Raw genomic sequence first — 21846 nt, 5'->3', positions numbered from 1 at the left:
TCCTCCCAGGGCTCCAAGCCTCCCTGGGAGACCAGACCTGCACGCTGCATCTCCTGATGGGTCTGGGGGAGGAGAGGTGGAGGAGGTAGATGTTCGAGGTGCCCAGGGCTTTGGCTGCGTGTCCCTGCCCCAGAGGACCCTCCAGGACCCCTCAGGGCTGCTTCCCTTGGCCTCTGCCCCAGCAGCCAGCCCCACAGACCCTCCCCCCTCCCATTTACTGGTTGTCACAGCACTTAACCACCTGCCATCTGGGGTGGAATCTCCAAGCAGGCAGGGCCCCTGGATTGTGTCTGCACACAGTAGGCCCTACTCAGCACTTGGCGGAATGAGTGTCAGCTCACACTTCTGGGGCCCCACCAGTTATGACCACACAAAGCAGCCTCACAGAAGGGCGGCCCTGGGGGAGGGGACAGCACCCAGACCTGCATGACCGATCCCGCTGATTCCCTGTCACATGACGCCCAGAACCACTGCTTATGCGGAGAGCTGCCCCAAATCTTACTGTGCAGAAGGGAAAGCTGACAGCCTGGCCGGGCCAGTTCCCACCACGGGCCTGAATTAAACAGTTTAATCAATTAGTGAGATGGACGCCTCTGTGTCAGCTGCAGCTCTAATGAGGGGCTCCCCGCCCCCACCCGTGGGACGCACTGGCCTTCTCCCTGGGCCCCTCAACAGGGCCGGACTCAGCCCTTGTCCTCCTCAGGCGGGTGCAGCCCCAGGAGCGGGTCTGGGAACCTGGCCCTGCAGCACCAGCTGGACACTCGGCCACACAGGGCCAGGCCCTCCCTGCAGCCAGCTTTCCTTCCAGAACCCAAGTGGCAGAGACAGGAAGGGCCGGGGGCGAGGGGTGGGGGGGTGGAGGGGCTTATGAAACCATCTCCATTTGTGGATGAGGACACAAAACTCCTGGGGACCCTGGACGTGGCCCAGTGGGACTGAGGTCACAGGGACAACGGGTGGGTAGCCAGCACTCCCTCCCTCCCTCCCCAGCATTCCTCAGCCTTGAACACATGCACACCACAGAGAGACGCACAGACACACGTGTAGACACACATGCAACCACACGCACAGACCCCCAGGCTGCAATCTTCTTGCAGTTCCCTTCCCAGAGTGTGAGCACGGGACCAAGCACAGCACCACCCTGCAGAGACTCAGGCCTGGAGCCTCCCCCTGATCTGTCCAGGTCAAGGCCCAGGGTCAGGGTCAGTGCGAGGGCACGTGTGTGAGCACGTGTACGTGTGTGTGTGTGGCACGTCTCTCTGTCTCTGCTTCCCACTCCCTCCCTGGAGTCCGCAGCATGAGTGGCTCTGGGCACTGACCACACCAGCTGCGTGTGTCCTTCTGACAGTCGGACTGGACTTTTCCCAGCTGTTTGGAGATAGAGCCGCCCACCCCCTCGTAACAATTAGAAAGTTGCTCATGTATTTACAATGGGGAGCGGGGCTGCATGTGTCAACGCCTGGCTTCAGTGAGCGGGAAAGGCCAGCGGGAAATAAAGCAAACCTCGGCCCGGCCTGATGTCCTCTGACTTCCTTCCTAAAAAGACAAGGGGCCATGTGTCGCTGGTGTAAATCTCTTCTCTTCTCAGGGTGCCGACATGCCCTGGGATGGAAGCCTGCCATGGGGGCCCACACGCGGGGTGTCAGGGCTGTGTGCCCACCCGGCAGGGAGACCCTCACCCACACCATGGTCCACGGCCACCAGGCCCCGGGGGGCAAAGGAGATGGCTTTAACATGCAGGACGGTCTCCACTCTCCACGGCAAGGCTCCCACAGAAGGACACGGGAGCCCAAGCTCACACGTGTTGGCTACGGACTCCACACCCCGACGCCCCCAGGACCGCCCGCCTCCGCACACTGCCCTTCATCCACCGAGGTCTTGTCTGGTCTGAACTGGTGGTCCCAACTGGGGGTCCGGCGCTGACATACCCACGTCATGCTCAAAAGCACTGAGGGCCATGGGGGCCAGGGTGCAGGCTGCCTCGGCCTCCGGGAGCTGGGGGCAGACCCTGCAGTGAGAGTCCTCCCCCAGCCTCCTGGGTTGCGAGCATGCTGGACAGAGGAGCAAGGGGACCCTTTCAGGGCAGGGAGGTGCCTTCCCACCCTGCCCTTCTTCCCGTAATGCTGTGGGGAGGGCAAAGGACCGAGGGGCTGCCGGGAGGTGCCTTCCCACCCTGCAGCACTTGCAGCACATTGGGGGGTCACCTTGGAGAGTGAGAAAAGGCCGTGCATCCATTTCAGGGGCAGGATGCAGTGTTTGGTGGGGAAAGCCCCAGGCCGGGCTCCCTACCGTAGGTTCCTACTAGAGCTTTCAGGGCATTACTGACCCCAAGCTCCGGAGTCTCCATCTCGGTGAGGGGCCACCCCAGGGGCAAAGCCAGTTGAGGCCACGACAGGACCCCCGTGGGCCAGCGAGGACCCGGTGAGTCCAGGCCCGGCTCCCACCACAGCTGCACCTGCGATTGCCCCAGTGTGGCAGTCCCAGCCCTTCTGAGCCCATCCTGTCATGCCACGTCTGTCTTAGCTGTGCAGGTGAGTAGAGCCCAAACACAGGGCAGGTGGAGCATCTTGGGGGTGACAGGTGAGGTACCGAATTCCAGCCACAAAAGAAGAGAAGCTGGGGAAGGTGGGGGGTCCACAGACCTGGGGTGTGTCCGGCAGACAGGAGAGAGCAACGGGGAAAAGGCCCAGCACTTCAGCACAGGCAGGACCCACGAGGGGCCACCCACAAGGAAGAGGGTCCCAGGGTGCTGGGCAGACAGGGGGCCACAGGCAGGCTTTGTAGGAGGTCCCTGGGGCCAGGGGGGCCCATCCCGATTGGTGAACGCCAGAGGACCCCAGCCTCGATGTCAGGATGACTCAGGACACGTGAGCCCAGGTGTGGGCGGTGCATCCCGGCAGTGCTGGAACCACACCGGACTCTCCTGGCGGTGAGCTCAAAGGCAGCAGGTTACAGTGTAGTGTCAGGTGGCAGAGAGAAGAGGGAAAACACCTGAGACAGGGGTGGCGAGCAGAGAGAGAGAGACAGAGACAGAGGGAGGGACAGACAGAGAGACAGAGGGGGTGGGGGTGGGGAGAGAGCATGATCCCTCATACATCAGTGAGAAAAACCACAACTGCCCTGTGGTCTCCACCTGTGCAGAATCACTTAACTCTGAGATTCAGATGAAAGTTATGAACTGCAGGTAGATGCATAACAGCATTCTACGCACAACTTAGGGGGAATTCACAAGCACCCAGGCTGCCCAGGCGCCCTACCAAGTCCCCTTGACCCCAGGTAAGAAGGCACCTGGGTGGTTTGTCTCCTGTAGATGTTGTAACAAATTCCCACAAACTTACTGTGGCTAAAAAACAACACAAGTTTATCATCGCCTGGTTCTCGAGTGTCGGCGGGGCTGGTTCCCTCTGGAGGCCCTTCCTCTACCTCCACGGCCAGCACCGACTGTCGAGTCCCCACATCGCATCTCTCTGGTTCTCTCTCTCCTGCCTCGTCTTCCTTACAAGGGTTCTTTTAAGGACCCCTGTGATGACATTAGGCCCACCAGAATAATGTCCCCATCTCATTAGCAATCTTAGTTCCATCTGTGGCTTTAACTCCCCTTTGCCATGTAGGTAACATATTCACAGGCTCCAGGGATTCGGATGAGGACATCTTTGGGAGCCATTAGTCTGCCGTCCACAGTGGGTGAAGATGACAGACAGGATATGGACCACATACGTGGAAACATGGCCCAGACGTCAGGGAGCTGAATGCCAATTGTTCCTCCAACACTTGAGTTGTTTTCTCAGTGCTGACAGGAGGCAGAAAGCAAGGGGAAAGGTCACTTGGTGCACCATCCCTGTCCCTGTCCCCCCACCCCTCCACCCCAGGGCCTTTGCACAGCCTGTTTTCTCTTCCCACATACCAGCTCCTGACTTCCTCAAGGGCTGGCTCAAACCCCACCTCGAACACCATGGTTAAAACTGCAGTTCAGCCACCCCCACCTGCCCAGATTCTGCACCCCAGACCCGTCTCTGCCCTTCTTTTCCCTCTGGACTAGTCGCCACCTCAGTGTGATTCAGCATCCGTGTGTTTACATACTGACAGTCGCCCAGCTCCCCCCGGGGCAGGGTCCTGGTGCTGGAGCTGGAGGGAAAGCCCTGCAGGTACATCTGACTCAAGGCCCCTTTCTTGCCCAGCAAAGAGGAGGCTCACAGAGACGGGGCGCGTGTCAGGACAGCCAGTCTGGCCTGGGACATCCACCAGGGCCCTTGCCTGGGGCCAGCTGGCCACCAGAGGCCGGGACAGGGACACCTACATGCCACAGTCTTGAGGTTCCCCTGGGTCCCAGCGGGTCACACGAGCGGGTGTGGGTCCTGGCCAGCCCCTGGTGGCACATGGCCCCTACACCTGTGGTCCATCCCACCCCAGCTCCTCCGGACAGTTACCGTGGTGCTGGAAATGAGGTCTGCGGCACGATGAGCAGCCCCCAGCTGGAGGCGGCAGGGTCAGCCTGACTCCCCAGGCAGTCGGGTCGGGGGAGAGGTGAGTGGCCCCCTTGCATGGGGGTGCAGGGGCCTGAGCCCTCAGGGAGCCCAGATGAGCAGGAGGAGGGGGCCAGGGCCGGGGTCCCACGTATGTCTCTGGGACAGCACGGGATAGAGAGGAGAAGAAAGCACCCTCGGCACAGGGCAGTCGTTAGGAAGCAGAAGAGCTGCCCACAGATGCCATGACAGCCGAATGGCTCAGAAAGTGTTTCCTGATCTTGACGTCGTTGGACGGGCCTGAACGAGCATGTCCAATGCTGCAGAGGCCGAGAGAATAAGGACACCCCTTAGGGCTTGCCAGGAGGAGGTGTTTCTGGGCGGTTCCAGGGCCTTGGCCAACCTGTGCAGGTTGCTCAGGATGGGAGGGAGTGGGCACAGAGGGTGCGGGTGTGGGGCACAGCTTAGCAGGAAGAAGGTGGGACCCGGGCACACTGGCCGGGACTCAGGGCTCCTACACGCCTCCCCTTCGACCTCTGGATGGAGCCACAGAGCAGGGCTGGCAGCTCCATCCCCAGAGTGGCCGGGGCTGCCCGGAGCCAAGACAGAGGCACTGGGCCGAGACCGCACGGCAGAGCTGCCAGTCAGCCCGAAGGACCTTCCGGAGACCCTCCGAGCGCCTGGCGTGGCCCCTCAGGGCTCCACGGTGTGTCAGAGAGTGGGCGGGGGCATGGAGGGGCCTCAGACCCCAAAGGGGGCTCTAGGCAGCAGGAAGGCATGGTCGGAGGGAGGTAGGGGCTCTGTGCCCCCTCAGAAATGGTGACCTTTCCGGCTCCTCCCCAACACCCAGTGGCCCTGGGCTGCTGCGGGAGTTCTGCTCGGCCAAGGAGAGGGAGCTCCGCGTGCCGGCACCAGACCCCCACCTGCAGGGCCGGACTCTCAGCGCCACCTCTCCTCACCATGTCCGACAAGCCCTGCTCTTCCTCCAGACTCTCACCAAAAGACCTCCACCCCCAGGCGCTTCCCACAAGGCTTCTGCCTCACATGGAGGGAACGCTGCTGTCCACCGGACATCAGCACGTGGGGTCAAGGTCCTGGATCCTCCTGGGGCAGATCCCTGCATCCCTGTACCGACATGAGGAGGGACACCAGCCCCGAAACCCGACAATCTGGTTCTGCAGCACCCGCGTGCCCAACCAGCCCAGGAAACCCAAAGCACAAACCCAGGAGCGGGTCAGCTCCTCCCCGACCGTGGGCCGGGCACGTCTGCTGCTGTCACAGGCATCCTTTTGGCATAAAGCATCACAGTCATTAGCCACAGTAGGACCTGTGCCTGTCACCAACCCTGTTGCTTCAGGTCATCACCCTGCTTCTTCTTGTGCAGGTATTGAGCACCTGCTTCTTGTTGTGACCTGCAGGAGCCCACAGACCTGAGCCAGCGCACACCTGAGGCAGGGCATGCCAGAGTTGGTGCACACCTCAGCTGGTACATGCCTGAGCCAGGGCACATCTATGTCAGCTCACACCTGAGCCAGGGCACACCTGAGCCAGCATACAGCCTCTCCCCATGTGTGCCTGACTTTTCGGTGCAGTTGGCTTGGTGTTCACTGACCGGTGTCAGCCTCTCCCAGGTCCGTTCATCTCAGCAGCTGCCTGGGAGGAATCGCAGGCTCAGGTCTGATTACATGACACCCCAGCAACACCTGTACTGGGATGAACAGTGACTCCCCAAATTCCTATCTATCCAGGACCTGTGAATGTGAACTTATTTGGAAACGGGGTCTTTGCAGGCGTGATTAAGATGAGTTCTTACTGGATCACGGTGGGCCTCGATCCAGTGATTGGTGGATGTGAGAGAGGAGGGAAATGTGGACAGACACTCAGAGAGAAGAAAGCCAAAGGACGGCAGAGACTGCGACGTGTCCACAGGCCGAGGACCAAGGACTGTTGGCAACACCAGAAGCTGGAAGAGACAAGGAAGGGTCTCCACCTGGAGCTTTTGGAGGGAGCGTGGCCCTTGATTTTGGACTTCTGGTCTCCAGAACCATGAGAGAATAAGTGTCTGTTGTTTAAGCTCCTGGGTTGTGGTCATTTGTTCCGGCAGCTGCAGGACACTGACTCATCCTTGAGGATATGGGGCCCAGATCAGGCCCTGGGTATCTAGACACTTGCCCTGTGCTCGGGCATTTGGGGGAAGCTGAGGTCGAAGGGCAAGATCTAGGTTAACAGGAAGGAGGAGGGCAGATGCTGAAGGGGATGGGGGTGGTCCACCAGGAACGCGGGGGGTACCTCTGGTAGAGGCCGAGCGTGGGGGTAACAGCCTCACTTATAGTTCGGCCCAGTGTGAAAGGTCCCTAACGCCAGGGCCGTGGGGCTCCCTTGGAGAAGCCCTGACGTGGGCCCCTAGGTAAGTGCCACACACCACTGACCAGGGCCGAAGACAGACGCGCCATTGATCCGGCAGAGGCTGGTCTTTATTCCCTGGAATGGAAACAGCCTGCAGCCCCCAAATGACCATGGCTGGCAAAGTTCATTCTTTAAAAAGCAAAAACAAAATGAAAAAACCATAGGTATTTGGCCCCATAAATTTCCATCATAAGAAACAACGTTGAGTGGTACCCAAGCCTGGTGTCGGGTATCGGCTGTGGGCCACGGCCCTCACACTTCACCCAACACACCAGCCAAATGCAGTGACTGCAGATGCTCAGAAAACAGTATGCAACGGCACACGAAGGCATTTTACGACACAGGAGTTTGCTTCCTATGAACATTTCTTTTTTAAAAAAAATATAATAACTTAGTTGGCATGTTACAGCATCTCCAGTCAATCCACCAGGGAGTCCTTGGCCAGAACCAGCGTGTACCTCCCCAGCTGGAGCGCCAGGCACCCACCCCAGTGTGCGTATCCATCGCTGCGGCAGCGGTCACCCAGCGGTCACTCTGTGCCTATCTCGCAGGGGTTCAGCCCCCTCTCCTCAGCGTCCCTGTACATCCTTTGGAAATCCTTGAAGCGCGGGGCGCAGCCGAGCCAGGCCTCCCCAAAGTGCATGTGGCCGGTGAAGAGAAACTCACCGCGCCCAGGCCGGACGCCGCACTCCAGCAGCGTGGAGACGCGCCCCCGCCAGCCGCCACCCTCGCCCTCTGAGGCCGGCCGGAAGACCCTGCTCTTCTGCCGGTAGAGCCGGCTCACGTGCAGGTGGATGGCTGACTCTTGCTGCGCCGGCTCATGGGTGACATCCTGGATGGAGCCTCGGACGACTGCAGAGGAAGGAGACGGGGGGAGGGTCAGCGGTCAGCAGGGTGCTCGCCAAGCAGACAGCACGCACCAACCTCCCACCCCCAGCAGCAGAACCGGGAGCTGACCCTGAACTCTGCCTTCCAGAAATTTTCACTAAAAACCACAATCCACACACAAGAGGTTGCCTAGGGGTCGTCCCCGCCACTCACACCGTCTTGGGCAGAGATGCTTTTCTACCAAGGGCCAGCCACAGAAGTGGAGAAAAATAGAAGATATGAATCACGTCGTGCACCAAGTTTTCAAGTTAAAACAAGAAAAGTCACTGCAGTTAATACTCAAGATCTGCCGCGGTTCCGTATCAAGATCAGACAGAAACGGTGAAGCTTACAGGGGAGGAAGGTGATGGGAGGGAGAAGGGTGGAGAAGGGCAGAGCAGGCACAAGTTCGGGGACACCGCCCGGCCCCAGATCCCCTCTGTGCAGGGCCAGCGAGGAGAAAGGCTTGTACTTCCACCACCCAACTGCCCTGGGAGCCTGGGGGCGCTCAGAGCCAGGTCCCGCTGGGCCGGCTCCATCGAACTCGCCCTGAATGCTGCCACCCTTAACTCGAGAGCGTTTGTGCCAACGTCACAAGCAGGCGGCTGAGTCCCTGATCCCGACCCTGGCCCTACCAGGGCCTCCAACGCCTGCTGTGGTGCCTACAGGGGACCTGGAGGCAGGCAGGGCACTGAGGAGAGGCTAGAGCCAGGACTTAGACTCACACGCCAAGTAGGAAAATGCTCAGTATCACCTCGAATAGGAATTCCCACCTTAAATAGGAATTCCCAGCTCTCTCCCCGCCCTGCACACAGGTCCCTTCTCGGGCTGGGGTCACTCTAAGGAGCAGAAAGGAAGGCCTTTTCCTGTGACTGCAATCAGTGATGCAAGAGGGGCCAAGCCCAGGATCTTCAGCAGCGTCTCCTCCCCCCAGAGGGTTTAGTTCCCCCACGTGGCGGGAACCGCCAGCACACTCACCAAAGTCACTGGTACAGACAGCCAGGAGCACCTCAGTGTGGCTGCAAGGGCGGCACGGGGCTGTGGGGAGAGAAGAGGGTCAGGCGGGGCCAGTGCATGAACATGGGACCCTCCCGCCCACGGCATGTAGACCACACGACATAAGTCCTCTGACGTCGGGAGCAACTGTCCAGGCCCCGCACCTCTGAAACCAGGGTGCCAAGAGCAGGCGGGGCCTCGACCTCGGCTGCACAGATGGGGAAACGTCTCCAGGGGCCCCAGGCTCACCTGGGCCACCTGCAATGGCGTGAAAACGGAGGGAAAGTGCGGTTTTGCGTTCGATCACACTTAGCTCATTACTGTAGTCGTGCCGGGCAAACAGCCCCTGGGCTCATGGGTAAATGGCTCTTCGGCGCCAAAACCAACCCGAGCTGATCTGAGGCCACGTCCCTGACACCAGCCTGTCCGAGAGCCTCACTCAGCCTCTGTGGCCAGGCCCCCAAATGCCAGGGCCTCCCACTCACACTGCCTGCCCCCACGGCCCCATCTGCCACCAGGATTCCACAGGGGTCAAGGCACTGCCCAGAAGGACCAGGTGACCCTGCTAAAGGCACTGGTGGGCATGAGGGGCACGTCCACCTGCTTCAGCTGTGGGGTCCTCGTCTGACCAACAGGGCCAGGTGGTCACCTCCAAACACCTCCAGACACCTTTCACAGCAAGCCCAGTTCACAGGATCCCCTCTGAGACTCCCCAGACCTGGGTGGGGGCTGATTACTCCAGACAAACCAGTCCTTCTTGGTGGACCTCTGCCCCCCGGTACAGCTCTCACCCCACCTTCACCTACTGCCTCAGACTGGCGTAAGGCCTCCAGAAGGGCTGGGGGGAGACAGAAACCTCGAGGCTCTGGGGACTCCCCAGGACTGTGGCACTCGTAACTCAGCGGTGGATTTGGGGAGACACAAGTTTATTATTTGGCTCTGATGTTGCACGTTTCCTCACCTATTTCTAGTTTCTAGGGTTGGGCCCAAATTCCCTAACAACAGAAATGTTAGGCGTGAACTCTCACTAGGACAAGTTGCCCTCTGCCTTTTCATGTTCTGAAGGCCCCGCAAAGTCCCCAGGATTGGCACTCACTGGGCCTGGATGAACCTACAACTGTCAGCACACCTGGCCAGCTGCCCTCGAAGCCCCCGAAACGGGCTGAGTTGTCACCTGCCCAGGGGCTGCAGTGACGCGGGGGCCCTCGAGGAGACAGGGAGATGCACAGGGAACAGGAGGGGCCTCGGGGACCTGGAATATGTGTGGGGGAGTCTCTGGTGTCCTGGGACCCCTCGGGGATGGACATGAGCACCCGGAGCACCAGCCCTCCCGTCCTGCCCCCAGGCGGGGGTAGATGTACATGCCCCAGTCTAGTCCAGCGAGGGCATGACTCACGGGCACTTCTGCTAAGTTATCAGGAAAAAGGAGAAGCTGCAGAACAAGAACAGCCTGTCGGACGCCTCTGGAGCATCTGAGAGCACGGAGCACCTCCCTCCCCAGCTCCAAATCCGGAGCCTTCTGCCCACCTGTGGCTTTTTGTCACGAGTGTGGACCCCCAGCCTCAAGGCCTTTCGTAAAAAAGAGGGTGGCCAACTGGGGGTCCCCCACCTCTAACCCGCTGGGGGCCTCCTGCCCACGCAGGGCCTGACAGAGACCCCAGAGTGAAGAAAAGGGGGAGCACAGCCCCGCAGACATCGGGGAGCCTCACATCCCACAAGAGGCGGCGTTTTATTCCAGCCTGTGTGCCGAGGGGCCCGCGGCAGTGGGGAGACTTCCCGTCCTGGCAGCTCCCCCAGTGCCCACCGGGTCAGAGGCCCCCGCCTGGGGCCTCGGAACCAGGCCATGCGAACTCCAAGCGCGGGTGAACGGGAGGCAAGGTTCACACAAGCTCTTTAGAAGCTGAGACAGGCCCAGGCCACAGACCGTGGTCGAAACCCAGGCCTGGGTGCGTATGATCACCAAGGCCTGGAGCCTCGAGCTCTCTGTGGGTTGTAGGCCCCGGGACCTCAGCTGACCGCTGGGGAGAAAGGTGGCATGAGCTTGTCCTGGGCTCCCTGCCCTGACTCGCGCCCAGTCCCACGCAGGATGTACGAGGACCCCGGTGGGCCTGGGGGCCGGCGGTCAGCAGCCTGCTGACCCTCCCACCCAAAGCTTCAGCGAGCCCGTGCCGTTGACAGCTGAGCTAACAAAGGCCCCCACAAGACTCTCTCATGACTCTGAGCTTTGTGAAGTGTAGGCACCTTTGTGGAGAACCCAGGCTGTGGACGCCAAGAGGAGCAATCTGGAAACAATTATTAATCGGAGTTAGGCTCGTGGAGGCCGAGTGGAATGCGCTGGTTTCTGACACATCAAATCTTGTTTCCTTGTGGGGAAGATGGGGAGGGGGCGGCCCAGGGGCCGGGTGGAATTCTGGCCTGTGGTTCTCGGAAAGGGGAGGGCTGGGATGTGGACGTTGGGAAGATTACTCTGGAATATGCATAAAATGAACTGAATGAAGTAGAAAAAAACAGGGTCAGGGAGACCAGCCGGGGGCTGCAGCAGGGATGCAGGCGAGAGCGGCAGGTACAGATGGGGAGGGCGGCATCCCTCTGTCAGGCTCTGGGTAGCCCGATGCCCAGGAGAAGTTTGTAGATGGTGGGATGCTGGTCTGACGGGTGAGACTGCCCAGGTAAGGATGACTGGGGTGGACACGATGTGTGAGACACCCTCTGGGGTCTTCAGTGCAGCTGCGACAGGCGGTGAATGAAGCATTTTAACAGGGAGGGGAGGAAAGGGAGCAACGCTGCCGGAATGTGAGCGGTATTCGCTGAGCAGAGAGCCTCCTCTGATCATCATGACAACCCTGCACTCACCCCAACTCCAGGCCACAGGCTGACATCACCCCAGAGGACCCTGTGGGACCTGGCCAGGGCTGGTCGCCACCTGTGAAACCCCCTCTCCCACGTGCGGGCACAGGGAACGCTTAGCCTCACCAGCTCTCTCGCCCGCACCCACTCCCTTCCCTCCCTCCTCCTGGTGAGGAAGCCAGAGGAGTCACACCTTCCACCCCCAGAGTCCAGAGCTGGGTAAGATGAAAAGTAATTTTACAGTGATTACAGGGGCTGGAAAAGCACTGGTGCAGGAATCTAAACAAACCTTAGGGAAAAAATTAAGTTCTCTCCTGTACTGTTTCCAGGAAATAACGAAGTTTCTTTTCACTTCTGAACGTTGCTGTTTATGCCCCACGGCCCATCAAGCCCGCCCCTAAACTCTAAGGTGCCCAAGTGGGATCCCAGCGGGGGTCTGCGCCTCCCAGGCCCCCCAAAGGGACCATTCGCCCCTGGCTCATCAACAGAGCGGTTTCAAAGGGGATGGCGAGATGAAGCACGTCAGAAACTGTGGGACCCAGGCCACCCCACCCGGCGCCCATGAGCAGCGATGGGAGTCACTTCTGGGCCTTCACGGCCGGCACAGGGGCAAGTCCTCTTGCCCCCACAACCCTCTGGCTGTGGGTCTAAAACACCATTGTCCCCCCCCGCCACCTCACCTACACGCCGGGGGCCTGCTCTGGGTGGGCATTGCACAGAGCCCAAACCCCAGAGCGTGGATGTGGCCAAGCCTGTGAGCCCCTGCTTCTCAGCCCCTAAGTAGTAAAAGAACATGCTGGAATCCAGGGCCCCCTTGAGCTGCCCCAGGAGAACCACAGAGACGGGGTCTGCATCTGTCCCCTAGAACCAGACCAAGTAACACCCCCGCCCTCCCTCTTTGGCCACCCTAACGCGTCCCCCAGCCCACTGGGCAATGGGGGTCCTGGTGGTGCCTGTTTCCCCAAGTGTGCTGGGACCCTGGGGAGGATGGTCCAGACAGCCTGGCCAGGTCCACAGTCCAGGTGTGGCCTGGAGCTTCTTCCATTAGTGAGTTGCATCTGGCCACTTGTCTGCCTTTTGTATCCTGCCAGATTTTTCCAGCGCCAGAGGAAGGAGTGCCGTGTTACTCAGGTGCCTGGCGAGGCCCTCGGAGGAGGGGTAGGGCGGGGGAGCAGGTCCTCCCCTTCCTGCCACGTGGCAGCCAAATCCCGAGTCCCTGGGGGGCTGAAGTCCCCCTGCCACCCGCCTGCCCCTCTGTATCTGCCTGCCTCTCCGTCCTGGCCTCTTCTTGGCTGTTGGCGAGTCCCAGTCCATATGAGGAAGCCGATTATGCAACATGATGGACACGAGGCTGACATGCTCACCATAAACACTCCCTGTGGAACCGCCCAGAGCTGCGGCAGGTGAGCAAGGCTCATGCACACCTCTCCTTCGGGATCCCAGCCCGCGGTGCCTCTTTAATTTCATATCAGCACAAACTGGAACTCGTGATTCAGCAGCGAGGGAGAAGGCTCATCCACCTCCCCAGCAGGTCAGGTCACGGGCATGTGCTCACCTCCACGGCACACACACTGGGGCTTCGGCGCCACTGGTGTCTCCCCGCTGCAGCCAAGGCCAGACAGGAGAGCACTGCCATCTGAGAGCCGGCCTGGTCCGGGGGAGGTCACGGATGCCAGATGGCCGGCACCAGCATTCCACATTACGTACCCATTCCTTTGGCATTAAAAGCTTAGGGGCCCATCCCTGGGGAGAAGGGATGCACCAGCCTCCCTGATCCCTGCTGCCCTTGTCTCCTTCAGGACAGAGAAGTGCTGGGTCTGCAGCTCCCATACCCTAGGAGCCTTTTGCATCCCCATCTCACGTTCTGACAGTCACTGTATCTGTGCTGCCCCAGGCCAGCGCCCCGGCCACTGGGCAGATGGACAATCACACCCCACCATCCTCAGGGTCTCCGGCATCCCCGTGAGCCCCAGATTTAAAGAGGCACCCCAGGGCCAGGCAGGCGTATGTCTGGGGGATCAAGGGCACCCCAGCAGCCCAACATCCAGCCACAGCCACGTGTCCCGTGTGGTGCCCCGGCCAGACGACCCACCCCATCACACGGGGCCTTCTCCCTGCGACCCCACGGGCCTCTCCCAAACCCACTCACTGCCCTAGCCTGGAAACGTAGACCTGGGGTCTGGGGGAGCACAGACCCTGCCCCCAGGGAGGGGGAAAGAAACAAAGTCTCAGGTCCCTAGGGCTGAGCCACAGGCTCTGAGTCACCCCGGGTCGTGACCCCACTGTGGATTTTCCACCAGAGACGCCGGTCTGTGCCAACGGGAGTACTCAGGGGGCAGCACGGAAAGCACCTTATGCCGTGGCCTCCAAGAACCTGGTGGCGGCCTCCCAGCAAAGTGGAACAAAGCCCCAGCGGGACAGAGCATGTGACCAGCAGCCGAATGGCCTCAACCCGTCAACATTTTAATCAGTAAAAGGAATGTTAGCAAGTCCCTAATATCTGCCCCATCAGCCAACGCTCACCATGGCCAGAGACATCGAATTTGGTGACCGGGTTTCTCCAGATTTTGTTTTTATCGCGAGTTTATCTCTAGCGTCCCCCCACCACCCCCGCCAACGATCACTTGCTGGTGATCAAGATAAAGGCTGTTGTGGTTAAAGTTTTATTCAAGTCCTGGGGTTTATGGCAGCTTTCAGCATTCCTGATGGGGTCCTACCCAGGCAGGCACAGGGGCAGGGGGGGAGGGGTCCTACCTGGGCAGTCAGGCCCTGGGGGGAGGGGTCCTACCTGGGCAGTCAGGCCCTGGGGAGAGGGGTCCTACCTGGGCAGTCATACATTGAAGCTCTGTAACAGACCAGTTTAGTTTGAGAGAGGTTTAAGGTTTTGAAAACTCATCTGAGCCAAGAACACAGAACAGTAAGATGTAGATTCCCACTCAGGAGAAAGTCTGCATTTCAAATCCTAGTAGGTCTGGTTTTTTCCAATGGAAGATTTTATTCACTAAATTATATTACTTGGGGGGGGGCTGGCCTAGCCCTCAAACCAGGTGTTTCCACCTCAGCACTGCTGACACTTGGGGATAAGTCACTCTTCGTGTTGGGGTGTCCTGTGCTGATGCCTGGGGCCAGGTCATTCTCTGTGGTGGGGCTGCCCTATGCACTATGGGGTGTGGGCAGCATCCCTGCCTCGCCTCCAACACTCAATGCCATAGCGCCCCCCACTGACCACCATCCTGGCTGGTCACCGCAGGAACAGCCTTCCTGGAACCTGCCCCCACCACTACCCAAGCTCACACTTTCCCCTTGGGAGGCATCTTCCTCCCAACTAGTTCTGGAATTGAAGCAGATGGTGCACCTGAGCCCCGCTGACCCCCGCCCCATGCGCTCGGACCCCACGAGGTCATCTGTGCCTTGGAGCAAGGGTTGCACCTGGCCTGGTTGTCCCTATCTAAAAGACAGGACCCTGAGTTTTCCCTGTGTGAGAGCTCTTGGGACCACACACTTCTCTCTGCCCACAGAACTTTCCAGAGACCAACACTGTCTTCCACACAGGGCCCCACAAAGCTGTCTGCTGGCCTCAAAAAAAGGGAAGGAAAATCTAAAGCCAACTCACCGGCCCTCGGCCACCCAGAGACTCCCTCCGGTACCTCACCTGAGGTTCCCAGGTCATCAGAGCCACTCAGCTGCCCTGCATGGCATGGTGCCGGTGCCCTCACCGACACCCACAGATAAAACGGCTTGTGAACCTGGGAATGGTTCACGATTCAGGACATCCCAGCTCTGCATGGCTCTGGAACGTGAATCAGACTCAACTTCCACCCAAAACTCAATGTTTCAGGGACTGCAGCCGACGCCAAAAACACTCGGCCAACTCGTGTGTCAGAAGAGATTCTGGGGCAGTTTGGATGGTAACAGCACCCATTTCAAATCTCAGTCAAAACTGGTCCAGGGGAGAAGAGCATATTATGGGCCAGGACCGTGTCACAGCTCTGCTCTGACCTGTGGCCATTGTCCCAAGTCCAAACTGCCCACAGCACTAACGGGGCACCTGCTCCCGGGAGGGCCCCTCGGCCGCCCTCAGGCAGACCTGCCAGGCCTGAAGCACGGACTCGAGCAGCATGTTCAGGGGCTGTGCTGAGGTGGGGGTGGGAGATGATCGGGGGGTCTGGGAGACGAGGGAGGACCCCTGAGGCCACCACCCCACCCTGGGCACCACACTCACCTGACAGGGTGTGCAGGTCTGGCCCCGCATGCCGGCTGGTCAGCTCGTACTGGAAGCCCGTGGTCCTCCTGCTGATGTCCTGCTGGGGTGTCGCCTCCACGAACAGGCCGCCCTGCTCGAAGCTGAAGCACGGGGCCTGGCCGGGCCCGAGGTCCCCGTCCCGCACCAGCAGTTTCAGTTCTCCAGTCTTTTCCAAATAAATATTGGCCCCGGACGAGCCCCTGAGGGGCTTGATGCACAGAGTCAGGTGCCGGGAGGGCGAGAAGGTGTTGGGCCGCAGGTTCACGATGAGCGCACCGGTCGGGTACATCCACTCGACAGTGCCCGCGGAGCAGCGCAGGTACACCTGCTCTACCTCCTTCCTGTGGGCCTCGTGCGTCAGTCCGCTGTGGAGGGGGAGATTCGTCAGCTGGGAGACGCCTGCTCGGGTGTCCGAGCACCCCTCACCCACAGGCAGGCTGGCACCGTCTCCACCCTGCAGCTCAGGGCCCACCTCCAGGGAGGGGTGGCCACACGGCCTCCCCCGCCCAGTTCCTTCCAGCGCACCGGCTCCGAGCGCTCTGGTAAGTGTGGGAGCTTCTGGCTCCCAGACCCTCTCGCCACCTGGACACTCTGTTGGCCTCTGAGCCCGTGTCCTTGGGAAACCCCTGAACAGGGGCAGTGATGGGTGCAGTGGAGGTGAGAACCAAGGAAAAGACGGCTCTTCCAAAAAATAAACAGGGAAACACCAGTGGGACTTTGGCACCAACCCAAGTTCCAGATAAGCAAATGAGGGCCAGGAAATGTTGGTAGATTCCCACTGAGTGTGAAGACCAAGGAGCAGATTCAAGTTACAGGAGGCACGCTGGAATGCAATGCACATATAATAAATAATGCACTCCAGGGAGCAGCTTTTAAACGAACTGGGAATGTTAGCAATTTGTGGGGGGCTGTGTAGGTTGTTGGTGAGTTTTGTCTTCAGGATGCCCGTTAGGCACAGTGTTCATATTTTCCTTAAGGTGATGATGTGACTGCTTTTTCATTCATTTGCAAACCTGAAGACCCTGCATTGCCAATAGTATTTTTTTCAAAGCAAACACAAATAGCATCAAAGCAAGACACAAAAGTAAAGTAAAGGTCCTCCACAGGGAGACACGGGAAGGAATTGTGGAAAAGCAAAGGGAGGGGGACACAAAAGGTCCGCAGATAACCTGTCTTCCCGATGCGGACTGTTGGGGAGCCCAGTGGGTTTCACTCCTAATAAAAAGCAAACAGGAAAAAATGAAGTGTGCTATGCTCTTGGGGAGGCAGGTCTTGAGTAAGTCATAACATTATGTTTTCGAGAAATTGAAACCATCAAAAACGTTCAAGTTTCCCCTACTCAAAACTGTAATGTAAATGTCAGCTTGTGGTAACGGTTACGTCATAAACACCAAGCAGCCCGGGAACTCAACGGTGACTTCAACTAAGTGTTTTATTACATGAAATTTGGTTCTGATCAGATCTCAGACAGGTTCACCCACATTCTTAGGATTTTTATGTGAAATAAACAATACTATATTCAGAGCCCTGGCCTGAGTGAGTTACCAGAAACCTTTTCTGCAGAGGAGAAAACACATAACATATGGTTTGCATTTACTGTTGGTGACTCATGCTCCAGGCCCCGAAAAACCTCACTTTTCATGCAACGGCCAGCTGCAAGCTAGGGATGCACAGTCACCCTGCAGACCACATCAGAAGGAGGTGTCAAGGAGGTGGACTCCCTCCTCACTCCACTCCCCACCCCCAAGGCCCTGGGTCATGAGCAGCCTGGCCTCAGACGCCGAGCAGGGCTGCACACACAGAACAGACTTACAAATTACAGTCACATAAAACTCACACAAGCTCATCTGACACATAGGAGGGGATAGGCATAATTATAGTGCTGGGTGACAAAATTAGACTAAATGGTGTGTGGTTGCCACAGATGACTATAATCAGCTCTGCGCTTACGCAGCCAAACAAACTTTATCACAGTGTCCCTCCTCTCCTGGCTCCAGCCTTGAGGGGCAGCTGGACACTTGCGCCATGCCCAGACACCAATCCTCAACTCTCTCTCCCACAAAAACCACCCCTTCCAAGGCTTCGCTTCCCTCTTGGTGGGAAGAGGGGGACCTAGGGGTTTAGGGAGTGGAGACCTCACACCAGAGGCTGTGGGTACCTCTCACGAGGTTGCCTTAACCCCAACAGTGGAGGGTGAAATGGGGAGGCCCACCCTCCACCCGCGTCTTGGCAGGCGCAGAGGGGGCCCTCGTGAGGACAGATGGCCAGCCCATGCTGCCCAGGGGGAGGCGGACCCGAGGCTGGGGGCTGCCATCCACCAGCCTGCGTACATGACCACGTGCACCCATTTGCTCACACGTCACTCGCCTAAAAGGGGACTAGGAACAAAACGACAGTGGACACGTGAGAAATAAAGCGCCCATCACTTCACCCTCTAACAGGTCCAGCCCGTCCCCGGAGCCTGCACGGGCCCTGCTCTGCCTCCTCTCTCTCATTCTGCTAAAACATCAGGACCAACAAGACCCTCACTAAGCACCCAACACAGGAGTGTCCACACTCTCATCAGAGCAGCAGCTCCATTCAGACAGACATCTGCTCAACAAAAGTGCTGGAGATGCAAAAACACACCACATCAGTCATGGTCACTGATGATGGTATGTTACAATCTTCACATGACATGCAGGTGACATCCTAACTAAGAAAAATGAAATAACTGCTTTCTGATGTTATGACAGAGCTATAGGATGCAGAAAAAAACTGTGGTTCTATTCAACCTTAGGAAACTGAGAAGACTGATTTGATCCTGGATTATTTAAACTGAATTAATGTGTTAAAAAAGAGTCGGCAAGTGTCACCCCCCCCCCCAGGAGGACACATCTGTGGAGCACCTTTATGGGAAAGATGGCAAATTCCAAGTCGCTATGGGGACTGTCTGACAGGGTCAGTGTGGTGGCAGCAGAGCCCACACCACTCACAACCATAGCCTGGCTCAAACCCTGAGTCACCAGAAGGAAGTGATGGTCTCTTTTTGAATAAAGTCAGGAAGAGCTTCTGATCAAGGGCGAAACCAATAGGCGCTCCTGCCTGGAGTTACTTTTCATTTCCCCACCTTGCAGGAGAGATAGCCCAGGTGTGACATAACCGGCGATGCCCAGCCCATCGCAGCAGGAAAGTTCACGGTCCACCTTTATGACCAGGGCCTAATAAAGATAGGGCACGTCCTGCCCCTGCACAGGGAGAAGGATTTCAAAACCCTCTACTTAATTGCTTGGAAACACCCAGAAACACATTAGGCCTGTCAAATGTGAGTGGCCAGTGTCATAAAAAACAAATCCCTTCCTATCAGGGGATCAGAATCCACCCGGCACATCAGGGTTTGCACCACCCTGTGCTGTCTTTAGAAGGGCTCATAAAAAGTCGTAAATGCTATAGAGTCAGCAGGCAAACCAGCGCACCAGAGTAAGAATCTGTCAGCTGATCTGTGAAAAAAAACGATAACTGGGGGCAGCAATTACAATGCAAGGGGGGCTTACGCTCCAGGAATGTGACCTGGCCCTGTCTCTGCTCCAGATCCCGCCCACAGCTCCTACAGCCACTGCAGCCGCCCTTGGCCGGGTTCTGCCTTTGGGTTGAGTGGAGGACACTGGAGGGTGTCCAAGTCCAGGGGTCCATTAGCAATGATGGAGGAAGAGGGGCCGCAGGTAAGTGGCCCTTCTGCTCCCAGTAGATAAAGAGGACGCACAGGAGCAGGAAGGCGAAGGGATTCGTCCACCCACTGCAAACACCTGCGTGGTCCAGGAGCAGGTTGGCCCCCTGACCAGCCCTCGCTCACAGCTCCCTCTGGGCTCCAGGGGAGGCATCCTCTTCCAGGCACATGGTCCTCCAAGAATGTGAAAAGGATGTCAGCTTCTCCTCTGGAAACTCAAGCTCACAGGGTGGGACTGGGTTTCTGTTTTTGATCTGCTGAAGCAGGACACCCCAAGGCCTCAGTTTGGGGATGCACTGATTCATCCAGCAGAGGCTGCAAAGCAGGGAGTTTAATTACCAGCGAGGGGGAGAGGGCAGCCCCAGAAGAGTGTGTCAGAGTCAGAGGCTCCCCGCCAGCTCTGTGCTGGCGCCAGCATTCTCCAGGCCAACCCTCCCCCAGAGCTCCGATCTGCCACTCAGGGCTCCAGTCTCAGCTCTACCACCCCTGCTGTGGTGTGAGCTGGGAGAACTTCTGCAGCAGGGTGGGTGGGCAACACCAGCCCAAGCTCAGGAGCCCAGGACCTTCACTCTAGAAGGCTGGGAAGCGGAGAGAAGGGAGCAGGGTAATTGCCAGTTTCCACAGAGAACTGGGTCTGTACGTATCCAAGAGGACCAGCAACTGCCCTGCTGACGCAGAACCCAGCACAGTGGCACAACCCTTACCTTCTCGGAAAAAACTGTCTTCACTCAAAATAACCCCGTGACACCCCACAGCATGAGGTGTCTGCCAGCGGGAGTCTTCCCATCAGAAGTCAGGGACTTAGGGGCCCAGCACGGTGGGACACAGGGACACACCCAGATCTAAGGGCAGCACCGGCCCATAGCGTTTTCGGAGAAAAAGACGCTAGTATCTCCCTCTGCGAACTCCTGAATCCGCAACTGCGGAAGCCCAAGCAGTCTTCTCCGACAGCGAGGTGCCTGGCTCGGGGCCGGCGCCCTGGCGGACGGAGGTTCTCTGCGCCCTCACCCCCACCCCCGCCCACGCTTGTGACTTGCCTGTCACACTGCAGTTTTTTAAAAAAGTCCTCGGCTGCCTGCCTTGGCAGAGGGCGTGAAGGGGGGTCGCAGAGCCCAGCGCGCGCTGCCAAGGGCGGCCTGACCTTCACGGGCCGGGGCGGGGGGCTCCGCCAGGCCCCGAACTCGCCCTGCGCAAGGTGCCCGCCCGCGGGTCTCCGCCCGCACCGACGTGGTCAGTGCGCGGTTAGCGCCAGGGCCCCCGCTCCGACCACCGGAGCCGCCGCTCCCTCCTGCGGACCCGTCCGTCCCTTCCCGCTCGGCCCTGAGCGCAGGCCCGGCTCCTCCCGGCCCGGGGCGCGCAACTCCTCGCCGAGGGCAGAGCCCGGGAAGGGCCAGAAGGCCGACCCCCGCCTGCCCCCAGTGAGGGGTCGCGGGGTCCGAGCTGCGGCTCTCGGGGAACCAAGTGGGGAGCGGCGCGGTCCGGCGCGGGGCGAGCGGGCTGCTGGAGCCGACTGACACCACCGCGCTGCAGGCGCGCCTCCCCCTGGGCGTCCGCCGGGCCAGGGGACCGGGACGCCGCGGGCTCTTTTGTTCTAAAACCGGGGGCGGGGGAGGGCGGGGACGGCACTCAGCCTGGAGAGCGGGCCCCCGAGCCCCCGCGCGCTTGGCCCGCGGGGAGGGGAGTGGACCCAAGGGCTGGGGTCGCGCCGCGCGAACTCACCTCCCCTTCCAGCTGCACAAGTCGCTCGAGTACTGCGCGCCCGCGCCGCCCAGCAACACGGCCAGCAGCAGCAGCAGCGGCGGCGGCCCAGGGCCCGGGGCGGGGGGCCTCGGCCACAGCTGCCCCGTGCGCCCCCCGGCCGCCCGCGCCGCGCCCCGCATGCTCTGGCTCCGGCTCGGCCGCCGGCCCCGCGTCCGCGCCCACCGAGCAGACCCTCGACCCGGCGCTGCCAAGCGGCCGGGCTTCGAGTCCAGGCGGTCAGGTCGTGCGCCCCCCGCGCCCCCAGGGCGGCTGCCCGCCCATCCCCGCCGGAGCCGGGGCCGCCCGAGCCCCTGGAGCCGCTGGAGCCGGGCGCGCACCTCCGCGCCCGCCGCCGCCGCCTGAGCCTCTGAAGTCTGCAAGTCCGCGGTCCCGGTCGCTGCTCAGCTGGGGGGCGGCGCCCGCCCGGCCGCTCCGCCCCGCGCGCCGGAACTCCGCCCAGTGCGCCTGTGCCCCGCGCCCAGGGATCCCGGCTGGACGCGGCGGATACCGGAGTCAGCGGCGCGACGGGGACACTAAGCGTCGGGGGGCGTGTGGCCCGAGGGTGGGACAAGCTAGGA

At 59.7% G+C, this 21846-nt stretch overlaps 1 protein-coding gene across 2 annotated transcripts; it reads right to left on the bottom strand.

The window, feature by feature from the left end:
• Positions 1–6925: 6925 nt before the first annotated feature.
• Positions 6926–21620, bottom strand: METRNL (meteorin like, glial cell differentiation regulator). 2 transcript variants are annotated; one of them, XM_082679042.1, is made up of 4 exons: positions 21248–21620; positions 15802–16187; positions 8715–8774; positions 6926–7721 (listed from the first exon to the last, which is right to left on the bottom strand). In XM_082679042.1, exons 1-4 carry the CDS (start codon positions 21406–21408, stop codon positions 7399–7401), a joined length of 930 nt encoding a protein of 309 aa, XP_082535168.1. In that variant the 5' UTR covers positions 21409–21620; the 3' UTR covers positions 6926–7398. The 2 variants fall into 2 exon arrangements, with proteins under 2 accessions (XP_082535168.1, XP_082535169.1); XM_082679043.1 differs by lacking the exon at positions 21248–21620 and adding an exon at positions 20233–20412.
• Positions 21621–21846: the final 226 nt, after the last annotated feature.

Source organism: Grampus griseus, assembly GCF_964374135.1.
Source record: "Grampus griseus genome assembly, chromosome: 20".
Taxonomy (NCBI): domain Eukaryota; kingdom Metazoa; phylum Chordata; class Mammalia; order Artiodactyla; family Delphinidae; genus Grampus; species Grampus griseus.
The sequence above is the reverse complement of the archived record's forward strand: the minus strand, read 5'-3'. Positions and strand labels throughout refer to the sequence as shown.